This window comes from Tympanuchus pallidicinctus, unplaced genomic scaffold (genome assembly GCF_026119805.1).
Source record: "Tympanuchus pallidicinctus isolate F22 unplaced genomic scaffold, pur_lepc_1.0 scaffold20, whole genome shotgun sequence".
In the NCBI taxonomy this organism is placed as follows: domain Eukaryota; kingdom Metazoa; phylum Chordata; class Aves; order Galliformes; family Phasianidae; genus Tympanuchus; species Tympanuchus pallidicinctus.
In genome coordinates this window covers 6262330-6280206 of record NW_026294722.1, presented here as the reverse complement: position 1 = coordinate 6280206, position 17877 = coordinate 6262330, and the positions used below count along the sequence as shown (strand labels likewise).

The 17877-nt window shown below is 44.2% G+C and overlaps 1 protein-coding gene across 2 annotated transcripts in view; it reads left to right on the top strand.

Annotated features, from left to right (window-relative positions):
* Positions 1-16124, top strand: part of CDH4 (cadherin 4) — a 410612-nt gene extending 394488 nt beyond the window's left edge. For both annotated transcript variants that reach the window (XM_052683909.1, XM_052683910.1), the window contains 7 exons: positions 2182-2435; positions 4491-4633; positions 8123-8356; positions 9129-9362; positions 12898-13037; positions 14138-14302; positions 15822-16124. In XM_052683909.1, the coding sequence (XP_052539869.1) occupies positions 2182-2435; positions 4491-4633; positions 8123-8356; positions 9129-9362; positions 12898-13037; positions 14138-14302; positions 15822-16028 (1377 nt within the window). In that variant the 3' untranslated portion in view covers positions 16029-16124. The remainder of the gene's footprint in view (positions 1-2181; positions 2436-4490; positions 4634-8122; positions 8357-9128; positions 9363-12897; positions 13038-14137; positions 14303-15821) is intronic.
* The last annotated feature ends 1753 nt before the right edge of the window (positions 16125-17877 follow it).

The window sequence follows — 17877 nt, the reverse complement described above, 5'->3', positions numbered from 1 at the left end:
GGGTTTGCATCTGGGCTATAGCAATCACAGACAGTGCGGAGAAGGGGATGCTGTAGAGAATCCAAACCAGAAGCCCTTTGGAGTTCAAATGGAGCTCACAATGGCCATTCTGCAGCTGCTCTCAGCAAAGCTGCATCTGCCGCTCCAGTCTGGTCACCAAAAACATAACATTTCCTTTTTCTGTTCATGTCTTTTCCAAACCATTTCCATAACTAGACCCTAATCTTCAAAGGAAGCCTTGATCAAGGAGAGAGAGTAACTTCTCACACAGCTGAGACATCGCAGAGTCTGGAGACAATCTCCAGGAGCAGCAGTGGCTGCCCTGTGGCAGCTGGCTGAGTGAAACATTATTATAAACTCTGCATGAATCAGAGCTGTGAATTTATAATGGGGATGCTTCTGAAGCTGCAGTTATTATTTGCTTCAACAATAACATAAGGCAAATTTGTTCTCTTTAGTTAAAAGTACCTTGAGTAAAGAGGGACACGTGGCAAGCCCTTGGTTTCACTCTGCTGCTTCTGGGCAGGAGGTGCTCGTGAAGGAGGGGAACGTGCAGGAACTGCAGGCAGGTGTTTCAGAGACAAAAAGGTGACTCTGGGACAACCTGTGGGGTGGGTGTTGTGGGGTGAATCCTGTCCCTGTGCTGTGTTTCTGCATCCCTGGTTTTGGAGCTCCCAGGAAAGAAACACAGCAGGTGAATGAGCAGCTTAACAGATCTTAAGGAAAAAATATAAAAAAGATTTAAAGAACCCACATCCAATAGATCTGTGTGCAGTCAATGTACGTCCAGTGCACCATCAAACAAGGAACTCATTCCTGCATCAGCCCCCAGTGCTGCTCAGAGCTGCCCCCAGCACTGGGAGCTCATGCAGGGACCGGGTGCTCCTGTCCATGACAAGGCTAGCAAACAGGCAGCACGTGAAAAAGTAGAGAATGAAGGAACATGAATTATAGGTGCGTGTAAGGAATTGAGGAAATGTATTAGTCGAATTGTTTTGAGGCCTCAAATAGTGTTTAAGTGAGAACTTTTACCATCCATCTATTTTGAATGCGGCAGAAGTCGGTGAGTCAATGCCAGTGGGTGTACTGGGAATCTTTGTGCTTCCTTTTATTTATTAAATGTTGGCCCTGCCTGTCAGGAAACCATTTAGCAGTAGGAGCATTTGCACTTCAATTGAATAGAGATTCCACTCTTTTACCTTTTGCCCCTGAAATTTGTTTCTCTGTTGTAGTCTCCTCTGATTTGATTTCTTTCCTGACAATGCTGTATTTTAAAGAGATTACAGAAGCCAGCTCTGGCTGATGTAAATCTGTATGGCTGTACCAAAGTCACTGGAGCTGTGGCATTTTACACCATGCAACTCAGCACTGAGCTGTGAGCAAGAATGGTTACGCTTCTACATTCATACATTGCAGCGTTGTTTAACAAACAGAGGTGTGATCTTGCATAACTCAAGACTCCCTGGCAGATGATTAGCAACTTCCCTCATAATAATTAGTGGGATGGATAGGAAACTATTATATTGCTGCTATTTGGCCAGTTGTGCCAGCAAAGGCTCTTCACTCCTTCTGGCTCCTCAGACACAGCATCTTCACATGTGAGTATGCAGAGATCTATGACCACCCAAGAAAGATCTGTGCAAGCACACAACCAACCTCAGAGCTGACCAGGTGCTGTTCCTTGGGGCTGAACCTTTGCTTATGATGTTACTAAAGAGGAAAAGTGAGAGCACTTCAGGCTCATGGATCCATACAGGCTGCCCTGGTTACTCAGTCAGCAGTTGTGAGTGCAAATAGAACGGTTCTGAGCAGGCTCTGCCTGTTGCATTTACAGCAAACCCTCGGTGGGTTTGTTCATTCAATGCTAAACTAACACTGGCAGTTTCTGGTTTGGAAACTGCTTAGCATTGGAAGCCAATACAGGGCAAATCCTCCCTGGCAGCTGCAATTTTTACTTTGTGTTTTTTTTTTTAACTATTTGGCCCTCGAAATACTGGAAGACCAAATCCTTGCTGGACGGAAGCCGGTCTGGATTTACCCCTTCAGAAGGACTGTGCTCAGAAGGAAATGAGATGAGGCAAAGACTTTCATATCATCTGTCTTCTAGATCTTGCAGCTTTCAGCCAGAAGGTAGGATTTATTCCCTGCTTGGATCTATTCTTGCTTGCTTGTTTGTTTCAGGCAGTCGACTATGAGATGAACAGAGCATTCATGCTGACAGTGATGGTATCCAACCAAGCACCCCTGGCCAGCGGAATCCAGATGTCCTTCCAGTCGACAGCAGGAGTCACCATTTCAGTTACGGATGTCAACGAAGCGCCGTACTTCCCAACGAACCACAAGCTGATCAGGCTGGAGGAAGGAGTGCCCACAGGGACTGTCCTCACGACCTTTTCAGCTGTAGATCCTGATCGCTTCATGCAGCAGGCAGTAAGGTGGGTGAGCAGGCAGTAAGGTTGGAGCTCGGGTCTGCATGGGGAATTTCAGCAGCAGCTGAAGTCTGATTTATGATTTAACAGATGTGGTAGCAGTGCAAGACCTGGTGGGTTCTTGCAGCCTCTGTTGGGTGCTTACAGATTTACCAGAGCTGGTAAATCCCACAGAATTTTCTTTTTTGCTACCAGTCTGTAAGGACTGTGGTGTTTTTGGCAAAGCAGAAGCACTCTGTGTGACCACAGCAGAGGCCGCATAAACCTCCATCAGTGCTGACATTTTGTGTCAGGAGGAGTGTGCAGTATTTCACCTGGCGCAGCACTGTCTGGTCTAGAGAATGATTGTTTATTCACTGCCTTGTTCTTGCTGTCTTTAGACAGGTATTGCAGCTGCTAAGGAGAGGGGCCCTCCAAACTAACAAGCCAGTTTTTCTTCTGTTCATTTTGAAATATTGGCCTTTGAAGGGCCTTTGTTTCCCTGACATGCGTAGCAAGGCTGGTTCTTCAGAGCAGAGAGCAGTTTGTTTGTGGCTGAATGCTTTCATCCCCAGAAACAACATCTGCCATTTCTTGGGGGAGGACTGGGTCTGCTGAGCCCTTCATGTGGTCACACAGTGCCTGTGCAGGGTTTGTAAGGCTTGCTGTAAATAAGAACATCGAAAGTACTTTTCCCTGGGGCTCCCAGGTCACACATTCTGTGAATCTCAGAGCACTTTGCTTCCCAGCACAGGTATAATCTCTCTTACTGCCTTTTCTTCAGGGTAGCCTGATGCCAATGAAGCAGTGAGGTATTGTCACGGTCCTGTAGCCATGCAAAGGTATCTTTTCTTCCTTCACCACTGACAATGGTAAATTAGGAAAAAAAGATACTCTAAAAGCTAAGCTTATGAATCCATGGTGAGCAGTTCTCAGAGAGCTGATCCAGCTGCTGTAGCCTTGCGCACTGTTCTCAAACAGTCTTTAATAAAGTGAGGTTTTATAAAAGTGAGATAAGGAAGCAGGAGCATCTCCATGCAGGCACAGCTTGGCATGGCCAATGTCACACCTCAGGTTATCCTCATTAGCCACAGACACATTCATAAGGCCAGGCTGGATCCCTGGTCATTTAGCTGTGCAAGGGAAAGAGACACACAGCAGTGATATTAAAAAGAAATGAAAACATCCCAAAGGGTCTAGCTCCATAAAATGTAATTCTTTCCTTTGGCAGGGGCTTGTGAAACTGTGGCTTTGCTTTTCTGCTCACATGGATTCACACAGCTCAAGTTTTGCTTTGAGCTTCAGCTTCAGGCAGCCCATTTCTGGAAAGGAATATTCACCAGCAGCCAGAAGTTCTCCTGTTTGTGTATTTGAAGACAAAAAAAAAAAAAAAGAAATTGATATCAAGCTGTCAGCAGGTCTGAGCCCCCATGAAATAAGCTCAGCTTTTGTTTGCTCATTTCAGTGTTTTATAGCATGGCCATTTATTAGCTTACAGTTTAACCACAACTCAAGCTCTAAAAAACAGAGGCAGAAATCTGTAGCCATGAAAAGGATAGAAGCAAGAAAACAAGCAGAAAAAGTCTGGAGAACATGGAAAACCTTTGCCCAGAGCAAACCATGTTCATAGCTGGCCGTATAAGACCTGAACAGACTGGGGATGAGTTGACCTAATACTCAGGAATCTGTCCGAGCATGAGCTAATTTAGGGCAACATAACAGGAGAGAGCAGAAATCTGCCCCCAGATCAGGCATACGCATGCAGTGGTCATTGCATACCCCATTTCCTCTTGGCTGCAGAATCCTTGGGCTAAGGTGCTCCCAGTAGCAGAAAGCTGACATGTAAGTGGCATTTGATGGGAAAAGAAAAAAAAAAAAACTTAAAAGGGGAAGAAATAGAAAAATTGAATAATTGTAGAGGTCAAAAACCAGCTGCTCAATTAGTATTTTGTTTGTAAACAAAACTGCTTATCCAAAGGTCCTTTGAATCATGGGTCAGGAGTCCAGAAAAACCTTATTTCAAGCAATATTAAGGGTATGTCAGTGAAAAGACTGCCATGTATTTATTTCCTTTCTCTGTAGATACTCTAAGCTGTCAGATCCTGCAAACTGGCTGAACATTAATGCCACAAATGGTCAGATCACTACTGCTGCTGTCCTTGATCGAGAGTCAGACTACATTAAGAATAATGTCTACGAGGCCACATTCTTGGCGGCTGACAATGGTGAGCCCAGGCTTCACATTGTTCATGCTTCAATAAGACTCTAATGTGATGCATTAAGAGAAATGATGCCCTGACAGAGTTGTCAGTATAAGTTATCTTTTTCCCAGGTTTTTATGGTCAAAAATGTGAAAGTGGGATGGGAAATTGCTGGAGTAAATTAAATGTGCACAGTATACAGAGAGTGTTATTAAGGGAAAGGGAGGGCAAATGGAAAATCGATTTGGGGAGTTCACTGTAGCAGTGTAGCCTGAACTTAAAAAAATATCAAAGGGATGTGATCTCCAAGGGCTGCTGAACACACCGGTCCTGATAATTGTCCCAAAGGCACTGATCAGAGCATCCAGGAAGTCTTCCATCAGGAAAGCAGAAATAATTGCAGGGGATGGCAGGAGGGTATTAAAACTCAATTGAATTGCGATGGCCTTCATGAAAGGTGTCTGTCCGTCATCAGAGCTAATCTCTGTCCATTGTGATTTCTGAGATGTCCAGCCACCATCAGAGCATCTGGATCCTGGTGTACTTTATTATCAGAGTTATTGAAGCCAGCTCAGATCTTCTTATAGAGAAATCAAGGCTTGCCCTCCTCTACTCATTAAAGATCACACGGTGCTTTCAGCCAAATTAGCACTGTGAACCTCAGTGCCAGACTCACTCTAGGTCAGTTCCATTGCTGCTACTGTAGCTTTCCTGGGCAAGCAAAAGTCTTCTTCTCCTCTCCCGTCCTCACCTTTCCCCTGTGGGGTGCTGGATGCTCACACCAAACCTGAGCCAAACTTGAGCAATAGAATTCAGTTGAGACTTGCTATATTGTTTAGACACGGTAGGTGCTCTCAGGATGCTTTCTCTGTTAGCTCTTCTTGTCCCTTAGGCTGAACGGTGCCATGTCTGTCATAAGGAGATATGGTGATGCTTGTAGGGCTAAGGAAAACTTGCTTGCTGTGGGTTTTCCAGTTTCACTTCAGTCATTGCATCCTGGATCACAGGGACAAGACAGACTTGAAAATTTTGAATGCTAAGCAGAAGTACCATGCAGGCAATTTTGCCCCTGCTTTGTGCCATCAGTGGTAGGGCCACCTGCACTGACACATCCCAGCTTCCCCTCTGTGAAGGCAGCCAGGGCAGTGAAATCCAAAACAGCGCAAGGAGTTCTAGCAGCGTTTATCTGCAAGATTCCCAGGGCAAAATGAATCAAATGAGCTGGCTAAGGCTGTACTCAGAAGCAGTGGTACAGCATGAACCCATCAAACTAATCCTCTCCATCTGACCTTGCAAATCCAGGTCACTTAGCACAACATGATCTGAAGTTAACCCTTTCTCTTGGCTTTGGTGCTGATGCTGCAGTGCATCAGAACCTCTCCACATCCATCATTCAGAAGCTCAGAAAGTGAGGACCTAGATAAATCTCTCTATTCTGAAAAATTAATCTATCACTGGTATATTGCAGATGTTAAAATGCACATAAAGCAACAACTTATTTAAAATTCTGTCTAGAGTGCTTAGGATAACATCAAAATTTTCATCTAGACTAATAGGCTCTTCATATTTCCCCCAAGTTCCACCTTCTCTGGTATCACGTACTCTGCCTCTGGGATGGGGTTTTTTGGTGGGGATTTCTCTTTCTTTCTTGAAGAAGCAGCATCTCATTTCCTTAATTTCTTTTTGCTATTTTCAATATATTATAAAGAAGTAGTTTAGCCAAATATCCGTTGGAATACAACAGTTAAATGTTGATGCAGCAGTTGCACGTTCCCCTCTTTTTCTTTTTCTTTTTTTTAATACTCTTATTGCTAATTCAATCTTAACTGCAGGCAATGGGCCCATTTCTCCACTGAAGTCAGTTGTGCTGTGCTAGTTTGCATCTCCTGGGTGTAAAGTCTGAAGATCCCTTGTAGTGCATCACCTGCTCTGTGCACACCTCTGCTTTCTCCACATAAGATTGCTGAAATTACATGAAATGTTGCATGGTTTGCAATACTCAGATACGAACATTTCAATTTCCATTTTTCCTGAGCCTACTGCTAAACTGCACTCAGGTGCACAAAGAACCAAAAATACCAGGAACCTGAGCACAGTAACACCCCGATACCCACACCAAACTGCATTTGTTCATGAAGCAATTGCAGATTATATCAGCAGCATGGGAGGCAGTGCCCCTCAGGCAGCTGGTTTGCATTCAGCCTATCTCAGAAGTTGTGGATGAGTGTAGACCCTGCATTCATCCCAGAAAATAGGTAACATGAGGACAGCACAACTACTTTGCTTGGTCCCAGAATTCTATTTTCATGTTCAGTGCTGGAATCCTGATGAGCTATCTGTGTCTCCAGAAACTTTTGCTGATCAAAGACATGGTTTTAGAGGGGGAGCTACCCAGTGCCTACAGGCTGAAAGGGTGAGACCAATCATCAAAGAACTTACGTAGGAATCATGAAAGAAGAATTTCCAAGGCTCCTCCAGAGTTCAAGGTTCCCTTAAAAAAAAAAAAACAGAAGCATAAATTGGAAAGAATATAGGCAGGAGAGCCCGTGGAAGCAACACCTGAAATGCTAGCGAGGGCAAGGTTTGTGTAGCTTTGTATCCAGAATTTAAACTTAATAAAGAATTGCTGAAGCAAAGCTACCTGAGAAGGGAAGCAGTGGGCAATCCTGAGCAGAGCTGTTGGATGTGTGCATGGGGATAGAACTTAAAAATATCACACTATTTCTGGAGCAGCTGGTCCTTCGTGCTAGGCAGGGCATCACTTTATGTAGCTGGGTCACAGTCAGGCAAGCAGCAAGAGGCTGGAGGACCAAGGCTGCAGTGCTGTGGCACCTCTGATGGCTGGGACAAATGGGAGAGGCTGAAGAACTGTACACTGGAACATACTGTTGCTGTCATCAATTAGGAGCAGCCCCTCACATTTGGTAATGATTGGCTCTCACTGTAGGCTTTGAGCAAGGACCGTTCACTCAAGCTTGAATTCACTGTGGAATGGGTTATAGAGTTGGGCTTTCTTTGGAGCAGTGTAATAGTCTACAAATCTACAAACTGGCTAGCTGGTGCTACAGTAAATGCTAGCTAAAGGATTACTCCATTTATTTATTTTTTCCTTCCATGTTTTCCTTCCAAGCCCTCTTCTTCCTCCTTTTAGCTGTCTTTTCAGATGGTTTTTTCTCTTCAAAACAGCAGTTACCAGAATTTGTACTAACAGCCTGGCATCACCTCCTTGTATTTTTAGAATTTGACTAAAGATATTGCTGTAGGCTACAAATCTGCAGAGCTGAACCTCCACATTCTGCAGGAGCGAAAAACAGCACCATTATGAGGCTTGGGGAAGTTTTAATAATGCCTCTTAAAGCAAGAGACCGTGAATGTGCAGTATGTCCCTAGTAAGGTCCAAGGAGGGAGGGAGAAAATCCTGGTTTATTGAAATTGGGAGGCAGAGTGGGGATGGTCCACACTGTCATATCTTCTGCTTCCCAAGTGATGGGCATCGGTTCTTGTTCGGTTCAGGTATACCCCCGGCCAGCGGCACTGGCACGCTGCAGATCTACCTAATCGACATCAACGATAATGCTCCTGAGCTCCTGCCAAAGGAAGCACAGATCTGTGAAAAGCCAAACCTGAATGTCATCAATATCACAGCCGCAGATGCTGACATCGATCCAAACGTTGGGCCCTTTGTCTTCGAGCTGCCAAGTGTGCCATCTGCGGTGAGGAAGAACTGGACCATAACACGACTGAATGGTAAATGGGGCAGGCAATCCTAAGGACATTTGGGCTCTGATTCACTAATGAGGCCACGTGCAGTTTCAAACTTCCAAACTTTCCGACTTTTTTATCTGATTTTTATTTTTTAAAGCACATTATGGCTGACATTATAGACAAGATAGTTAATCAGAAATGATTTGTATCAGACCTGCAGCATAACTCTAAGAGCCTTGGCACTTGGCTTTTTTTAATGCAGTTCATAATTATGAATGGTTATCAGTACTGAACAGAGTATAAATCATCCATAATGGCCAAGGGGAAAAAAGCTATTATCAGTCTTCCTTATGTTCCAGTGTAATTGTCATAAGCCACAATCAGGATCAATGTTCATTTCTCTGACCATAATTGCATAAAGGAAGCCTTTTAATTTACCATAGAACCAGGAGGGCTAGGTAAGTGTGAAGATTACCAGTATGTGAAGGATTTTTACGTTGCAGCATGCAACCACAATTGGCCCTAATTGCTCCTCTGATCAGTGGTAGTTTCAGCAGAGGATTGAAAACATCATGGAACCCTGATTTTGCCTTCAGACCTGATCCCCGACACTGAGAGGCCTGTGCCTGTGTAGTTTGAGGCTCAGCCCCACAGCTCTGGTACCCAGTGGGAGGGAACTTGAGAAGGATTAACGCAACTGAACAAGTCAGGGATGGGGTTTGGGCTTCCCAAATCCCCCAAGGAGTGTGGGCATGGCTTTGTGAACCATGGCTGTCCGTATCTACCACACATCTGTCTGCTTCGGTCTCTCCAGGTGATTACGCCCAGCTTAGTTTACGGATCATGTACCTGGAAGCTGGTGTGTACGATGTGCCAATCATCGTGACGGACTCAGGAAACCCCCCCCTGTACAACACATCCATCATCAAAGTGAAGGTGTGCCCGTGTGACGAGAATGGTGACTGCACCACCATCGGGGCGGTGGCTGCTGCAGGACTGGGCACGGGAGCCATCATCGCCATCCTGATCTGCATCATTATCTTACTAAGTGAGTACCGCAGGGGGTGACACCACTGAGGGATGTCACAGTTCCCACCAAGCTCCCGTTTGTCTCATTAAATGCTTTATTTCCTAATGAGCCATACAAGCTCTGTGCAAAGGACTGAGCCGTGAGCTTTGGGCTGTGGGTGGTGACTGGCGTGTGTGCCAAATCTTCTTTACTGCAATGTCAACAGGGCAAGCATGGGCTGCACACTTCAGACGTTCCTTTTTAAGGCTTCCAGTAGCTTTACAGATACTCATTACATCTGACAACATCCTGTAGGTCATGAGTATGATATGAGATGTACTGGTTTCCAGTTCCAGATGCACTGGTTATGAGAGTCTGTCTGGTCCCTGACAGATCCAGTGCACAGCTGCAATTTGCAATCCAAAGAGAAAAAAGCAATGGTAGTTAATCTCATTGTTTGTAAAATTGCAATGGACTGGAGAACCAAGGTCAGTTTGGAGTGTTTGCAGAGGAAGGACCTCCAGTTTGGGGGAGCACTCAGGCTGGGGGTGATGTAAGATAACACAGAGCCACAGCCACCTCAATTGCCCAGCAATGCCATTAGTCCTGGATTTTCGTGTGCGTTGCCAACAACCATGTGTGCACACATTTTAAAATAAAAATGATATCATTATAACTTCAAGCAGGAGTTGGCACAGTAGGGATAGATAAAAATGAGTGCCGAAATGAACAATGAGGTAAATATTCATCAAGAAACACAGGATGAAACCATGGGGCTCCCATTAAAGCTAATGGGAATTATGGAGCTAAATCACATTTAATTTTTACCCCCAATGTGTGTAAACAGAGAACAGACAGAGCAACGTATGCTACAAATGTCACCTAATGCCGTTATGATATGGTACATTAAGAGAGTGGGTCATCTCTGGGCAAATATCCACCCTCCTGAGCCAGCAATGGAATATATGGCCATGTAATTGATTTGCCCTGTCAGTTTGGAGAGGGAGCAGCAAAGCCACTGGCTGTGCCGTCCCCGTTCCTCGTCCAGCACATCCAAGCAGGCACAAACATCTCCACGCACAGCTACGATGTGCACATTCTGACTTTCCTTGGACGCGTGGTCCCAGCAGTGAAATTTTGATGCTGTCCATTCACGACACACATTTGCTGTGATTGCAAGCACCTGCAGGCTTCACCACCCCATGGAAGATTGGCTCCTAATGCTGAATTCATAGAGAATGGGAACACAGGAAGAGTTTGCACCACAGATCCCAGAGGTGATAAAACACACAACTTCCTTCTGCTGCTCTCTTTTAAATCCAGTGCTAAAATACGGTTTAAACAGTTGAAAATCCGATTGACTGAAATTAACATCAGCTGAAGGACATTTGATTTAAGAGATTCCTCTTTTCATTTTCAGATACATTATCCCTTTTTAAATTACGGGTTTTATTACAAAAGCTTATTTTTACATTCATTGTAATTCTAATTGACTTTTTTTTTTTTTTATCTTCAAGAGCTGCAAAGCACTGCATCAGTGATGAGAAATGTAATTTGCAATGAGCGGAGTTTTTCAGCTACATCCTTCTGGTGTTTTGCCTCCTTTGTATATATTTTATATCATGGCCTCTGAACAAAAGCCTGCAAAAATGCAGATGGATTTTTTTGTGTGCGCAATTTGTCCATTTTAGAGTCAGAGGGTCAAAGTTTGATGGCTTGAATAGAAAGAAGCAGTGAGGGGATGGATCAGAGGGTGCTCAGGTGAAGGAAGTTTCTGTCTTTACCTTTGCTCAAAGGGTTTTTCTCCTTCCTAATACCTGATGTATTCGCTGCACAAATAACACAGTTAGGAGAAGAGCAACGCAATAAAAAACTGTGAAGAGTTGAAGACAATAGATTTCAAGAAAAACTACATGCAGAGTGAAAATGGGTCTAACAGCAGTAATAGCACTTCCCATTTCTACAGAGGGAATAAAAGGAAGGAGAGTGCACTACATCCGCTATTGACACTTTGAAGGTCTTGGGTTTTTTTCAAGGTATCTGTAAAGGTGTTAATGGTGCAGTTTTTTCCACAAGTGCATGAAAAAGTAGCATTAAAAAAAAAAAAAAGAAAGAAAGAAAAGGAAAAAAATAAAGTGGTAACCATTATAATATTGTCTTTGTGGACTAGGCAGGTATCTTGTTGTGAGAGACTTGAAAAGGAAAGATGAGAAAAGGACTTCAATAGTCTGCTAAACAGCTGAGGTTGTATATTGCAGATAAGAGTGAGTTTTCTTTCCTTTTCATTTTTCTCTCTTGAATAGATGCAGGATAAGCACTATCTGAAAACAATTCTGTTAGCTAGCAGGAAAGGATGGCAGCCAATTGGCACACAATGGCAGTAATTAGCTGTCCATCCTCTTCTGCTCACTTCACTGAATTCCTGTTTGGGAATAAACACTTCGGTGCTGGGAGAGAAAGCACACATCCTCCTGACCCATCTCTCTCTGCAGTGGAGCTGCTGGCGAGTCTGCTCCCCCAGCCCTGTGATCTGCACGGCAAAGAAAGCCATGCAGAACACATTGGTGGGAAACAGCATCTGTTTATTCTCCTTGTGCAGCTAAAAACACAACAAAAGCTTGGGATTGTCCATCCCACTTGGGTTTGCTTTCTGTTGTCTGCATGGCTAAGGTCAGCCCAAGTGAGATGGAGCTGTGCCACATGTTCCCACCTTCTCCCCTTTGACAGGTGCCAAATCACAAGCTGTCTGATATGATTTTAGAAGTTTAGATAACTTATCTCACTTACCAAAGAAGAATATGAATGAGCTCAAATTGGATTACATGACCCAGAATTACTCAGCCTCCCCAAAGCAGACTTCCTTTGCAAACTGTAGACAGATCAGCAGAACAAGCAAGGGCTCACAGCCTGTGCTGCTGTCAGAACACCACTCATGCACAGGTGTTGTTCATTTGTCTGAACCTGTTGCTTCTCAGCAGCTCCCTCCTTTGCCTTTATTCTGTGCCCTTTGTAGAAAAATTCAGGATTTAGGCCAAATCTCTTCAGAAAGGTGATGTTTTCACACTTGCCTCTTGCTTTCCCTTTGATTGTGTATTTTACTTCTGATAAACATCAGCTCAATCAACATCTGTGATGGCGCTTAAGGAACTGTTTGGATTGGAGGCCTATCACAGTATTCACAGCTCCCACTGACCTCTCCCTTACAAATGAGAACATGCAATTGGATTACATTTTATTCCCCTTACTAACAACCAGTGAAGTTTCTCCCCTAAACTCGTTGTGGTCTGTAATCTACATTGTAAGTCACACCATATGCAATGAAATCAACATTTGCTCAGCACATGCTGACACATGCAGAGGATTCTTGCATGGGAGATGATTTGAAACATCACTAGCCTTTACCATCAGCGTGAGCTTTGCCTTTGTAAAATGGGTCTACTGCTATAGTGGTGGCATCGAGTTCCTCTCCACGTGGTTGCATGAAGCAGGACAGGTTCTTGGCGCAGGTGAGGGGTGAGGAGGTGCCAGCACTCTGCCACGCAGCACTGCTCACCCAGCCCCTCTGCTCTTACAGCCATGGTGCTGCTGTTTGTGGTGTGGATGAAGCGCCGGGAGAAGGAGCGGCACACCAAGCAGCTCCTCATTGACCCCGAGGATGACGTGAGGGACAACATCCTGAAGTACGATGAGGAGGGCGGTGGAGAAGAAGATCAGGTGAGAGGGGCCAAGAGCAGCCATGCAATCTGTCTCAAGAACAGCAGATTCCCCTTCCCTTCTGGTTTTGTACTCCTTGTTGTGGGTTGTGTTCCGCTTGTTTAGATCTGAGTAGCTTTATCAGCTTCCTTGCCTTTCATGCTGAGGACACTGTTTGATCCCCACCTAATGGAAGTGAAGGGCCTGTGACACTCTCAGATACGTTGCTCAAGCAAATGGTGTGACTGCACCACGTAACAGGGATCCGGGTCAGGGACTTTGCCCAAAACTTGCAAAGTTCTTACTCAACAAAAAAAGCCCTCGCAAGTAACATTTCCTTTTTCTCATCACTGACAAGTTATTTATAAATATTGCTCCTGGAGATTCAATCATCCCCATCTGAGCACAAGAATAGTTTTACCAGCAGAACAAAGTACTGTTATAAACATCCAAACTAGCTGAGTATCTGCTTTCAGGCAATCGCACTGTGGGCTTAAATATTTTAGAAAGGATTTGTTAAAAATAACAGCTGAGGAAGAGCAGCAAAACACCATTACCTCCATGAATACATTTTTAATGAAATATTACCTGGTTCTCATTCCTTGAAAGAAACCTATTCTGTTGGGATTTTCCACAAGCAGAAAGAACATAATTACTTTAAAAGACCTACATGCATAAATGCAGCACATATTTTAATGTTTTTACTTCTGTACAAATGTAATTGGAATAACACATCAACCAACACTCTGTCATTCTATTATATTCTGAATTTTACCCAAAAGTAATGCACACATCTATGCATATGCAAACCACGGCTGATTTTTTATCCCAAAGATTTCAACACTGTGTTAAATATTCAAAAAGTATTTAAATATTTGATTTAACTTATGTTTTAAGATACACTCTTAGGAAGTCAATTTTATGAGCTATTCCGAGGTTAGGTTCGCCTGTAATTTAGAGGGATAGAGATGCCACATACCCAGGGATGGGATCTGGCATTGAACTTCAGCTGAGAAAGGATTAAACCCTTTGGCTTCACTGTATGTCCCTGCAATGTCGGGAAAGTAAGTATCTGAAGGAAAAGCCCTTGGTTTCACTTCTTGCCTTTCCATTTGTCACAGGATTACGACTTAAGCCAGCTCCAGCAGCCAGAGACCATGGATCACGTGCTGAACAAGGCACCTGGAGTCCGAAGGGTGGATGAGAGACCGATCGGTGCTGAGCCACAGTATCCTATAAGACCAGTAATCCCCCATCCTGGGGATATTGGTGACTTTATAAATGAGGTATCTTCTTCAGGGTGTCCTGTATCACATATTAAAAGCTTAAGCAGCCCGCACCAGCTGTGCACCGCTTTCCTGCCTGTATTAATGAGCACGAGATGCTATTCCTCACACGAGGCATCTAATTAGAACCAGGGGAACAATTCCCATGAGCAAAGGAAGCAGGAGTTGGCCTAAGAAAGGTATCATTGCTACAGAAAGCCAAAGTACAAACAAAAAGCCCAGGATTTCTGGTTTGTGGATATCAAAAACGCCATGCTTCTCAGCACTCAGGAAGGCATTGCAACAGGGAAGTGCTGGAGTCACCACCCCTGGTAGTGGTCAAGAAATTTGGAGATGAATTAATGATTCTATGACCTGATCCTGCCCTGTTTTGCATTGCTCTGAGTGATGTAGTTGCTGGCAGTACAAACACTGGCTGGATGTTCCCTCACAGTGTGGCCAGGAAGACAAATGCTTTGCCTAACATCAGAACACCATTCTTGGCTCCTGGACTTGTAATTATTTCACCAGTTTGCATCTTCTAGTGAGCTTAGTATGGTTTAGACCTCAAAGAGTTTGCAGAGCACAGACATTCATCTCCAACCAGATCTTCCTTTATTTTATGTTAGATTATGTCTCCTTTACCTACTTGTACAAACATCAATTCATTTAGCATTTCTCATCTCATTTTTTAGTTTTAAAATGAGCGATTGACTGGTTACGAGCCAATCAATGCATTATTTCCTCTGAGACAAAAAAACACCCATCCATTCCATGAGTCAAAAAAATAAATGTTACAGTGATTTAGTTCTGTTATTATATCAATTTTCTGCTGTATTTTTTTCTCACTCTCATCTTTAAAATTCCTTCTTCCTTTGCTCCTGCCTGTCCTTCACACTCACATTCACGCACACTTGTGCACAGGAAGGCTCTCTCTTGCATATGTGGAAACTGGGTTGGAGAAGAGGAGGCTCAGAGGAGATCCCATTACTCCCTACAGCTCCTGTGAGGAGGTTGGGGCGAGGTGGGGATCAGCCTTTGCTCCCATAGCGATAATAGCAATAGATAATAGCGGTAATAGCGATAGGATGAGAGGTGACAGCCTTAAGTTGTGCCATGGGACAGCCAGGTTGGATGTTAGGAAACATTTATTCTCTGAAAGAGCAGTCAGGCATTGGCACAGCTGCCCAGGGAGTGGTGGGATCACCGTCCCTGGAGGTGTTCAAGAAAAGGGGGATGTGGCACTGAGAGACGTGGTCTAGAATGGTCACAGGCACGGGTTGGTGGCTGGAATAGATGACCTGATTTCCTACCTTAATAATTCTGCGACTTTATGCCCTGTTTTTTTGTGCAGTAGGATGCGCTCTGTCTCCCTGCTCTGAGCCTAGAGAACTCTATTCCACTCCGCGTTTCTTGGTGCTGGGCAGCAGGAAAGCAATCCTTTGTGTTACGACCGCAATCCCTTAGCTTTGCACCCACACCTCCCTGCACCCTTCCCCATTGCCATGGCAGACACTGACACATCCCTGTACCCCTCCAGGGCCTGCGTGCGGCAGACAACGACCCCACAGCCCCCCCGTACGACTCACTGCTGGTCTTCGACTACGAGGGCAGCGGCTCCACCGCCGGCTCCGTCAGTTCCCTCAACTCCTCCAGTTCCGGGGACCAGGACTACGACTACCTGAACGACTGGGGGCCGCGCTTCAAGAAGCTGGCGGACATGTATGGAGGAGGCGAGGAGGATTGAACTGACCTCACTTATTTAAAGAAAAAAAAAAATACAGATAGAAGAAAGAGAAGAAAAGAAAAAAAAAAAAACAATTAAAAACAAACCCACAGACAACATTAACGAGAAGAGCCGATGCAGAAGCAAGAACTGTACAGATGTGGCAGCTTTTTTAATTAATATCCCCTGCTGACTGTATTGTTATTTTTAGTGGTGATTTAGGAGGTTTCTTTTTTTTTTTTTTTTCCTTTTCTTTCATTTTCAATTTCTTTTTTTTTTTTGTTAGGATATTGAGCTGTCTCGCATGAACACTTGTCTCTGCTGCAGGTTTTTTTTTTCTTGGTTCTGGTTTTTGTTTTTAATGTCAGCTGGGATATTGCTCGTTTATCTGCTTTATGACTAAAGAGAGTGAAAGGCACTCTGTCTTAACTTGAATTTCTTAGAACAGAAGCACTGTTTTTAAAATATATATATATATATTTGAAAGTGCCTTTTGGTGCATGTATCAGATTCCCTTCAATCTCAGGAGTGATGAAAACTAACACACAACCATCCTGGGCAGCACTCCCTGTGACCCTAAGCCAGTTCTATCTGGGAAGGAGTTAACAAAAAGGAACTGTGGAGATTGTTTCTTTTCTTTTTTTGCCTTTTTTTTTTTTCTTTTTTTTTTTCTTTTTTTTTTTTTTAAGGGGGTGACTCAAGGTGGGGTGGAGAGGCTGGGGGGGGTGGGAGGGGGGTTATGTTTTGAGTGGAAATCTTAACAGCCATCTTTAAGCCTCAGCAGGTGGTGAACCAGTCATCATGTTGTATATAACTCAGTGTTATCAGATGCAAAATACCGACTAGGGGCTCTGCTGTAACCTGGTCACACTCAATGTAGCTGCATAGAACTATAGCATTGATAAAGCCTTTGGTTATCGCGACAGAACTCTCCAACAGCCCTTGCCTACACCCTACAAGTAAATCGTGAATTGACCAAAGGCCCACTTGTTTGTTTTTATGCTATCGGCGTGTTTTGGCTCCCACGAGCGATGTAAATACCGGCGAGGTTGCGTGGTGCTGCCCACGGCCCCGGCCGCTCCCCCACCTGAAGGAGGGCATGTGGAGCACGGGGCACCGCTGCCATCCGCGAGGATGGAGCTCACCCAGTCCGATGTGAATGCCTTGGAGCATCCGTAGCCAAAGCTCAACACCATCACGTAACTCAGCTAATGTGTGTCCGTTCTATTCGATGGGTAGACACTGCTATCTGTAGTAAATGTTTTTGGGTTTTTTTTTTTTTGGAGAAGTGCAACGGGGGCCTGTTCAGTATCTTGTGGTTAATATGCTCAAGCATTGCCAAGCAAGCGAGAGGTTTTGCAGCATCCAGGCGTAACTCCACATCAGTATTATAAATGGTAGCATACTACCTAGTTTATATGTAGGATCAGTTTAACCAATAACAAATAGTTATTAGCTTTTTTTATTACATTTTTCCTTTACTGATTTGGACTAGTGGGTTTCTGTCTAATGTTTGTAAAATGATTTAGACTGCATGGATGTGTAATATAAACCACATTTAATGGATTATGAGCCACTTAATTAATGTGCTATGAAATCTTGGATTACCTGTGTTTTATATTCTGCAGACGATTTTGCAGTGGGTTCGCTACAAATTGTAAAAGTGCTTAGATCTATTTTCATTTAAATCCAAGAATGTGCACAGTACCGGAAGGTGATTATCCAGGGGATAATCGCGCTTTTTTGATATCTTGATTAATTCTCAAGTTGAATGCGAAGAGTTAACCAGGGGGGGCGGGGGGAGCGAGCGCATGCACCGAGAGAGCGCGAGAGTGAGAAGCAGAGAGCTTGTGCCGGCGAGTGGGCCTTG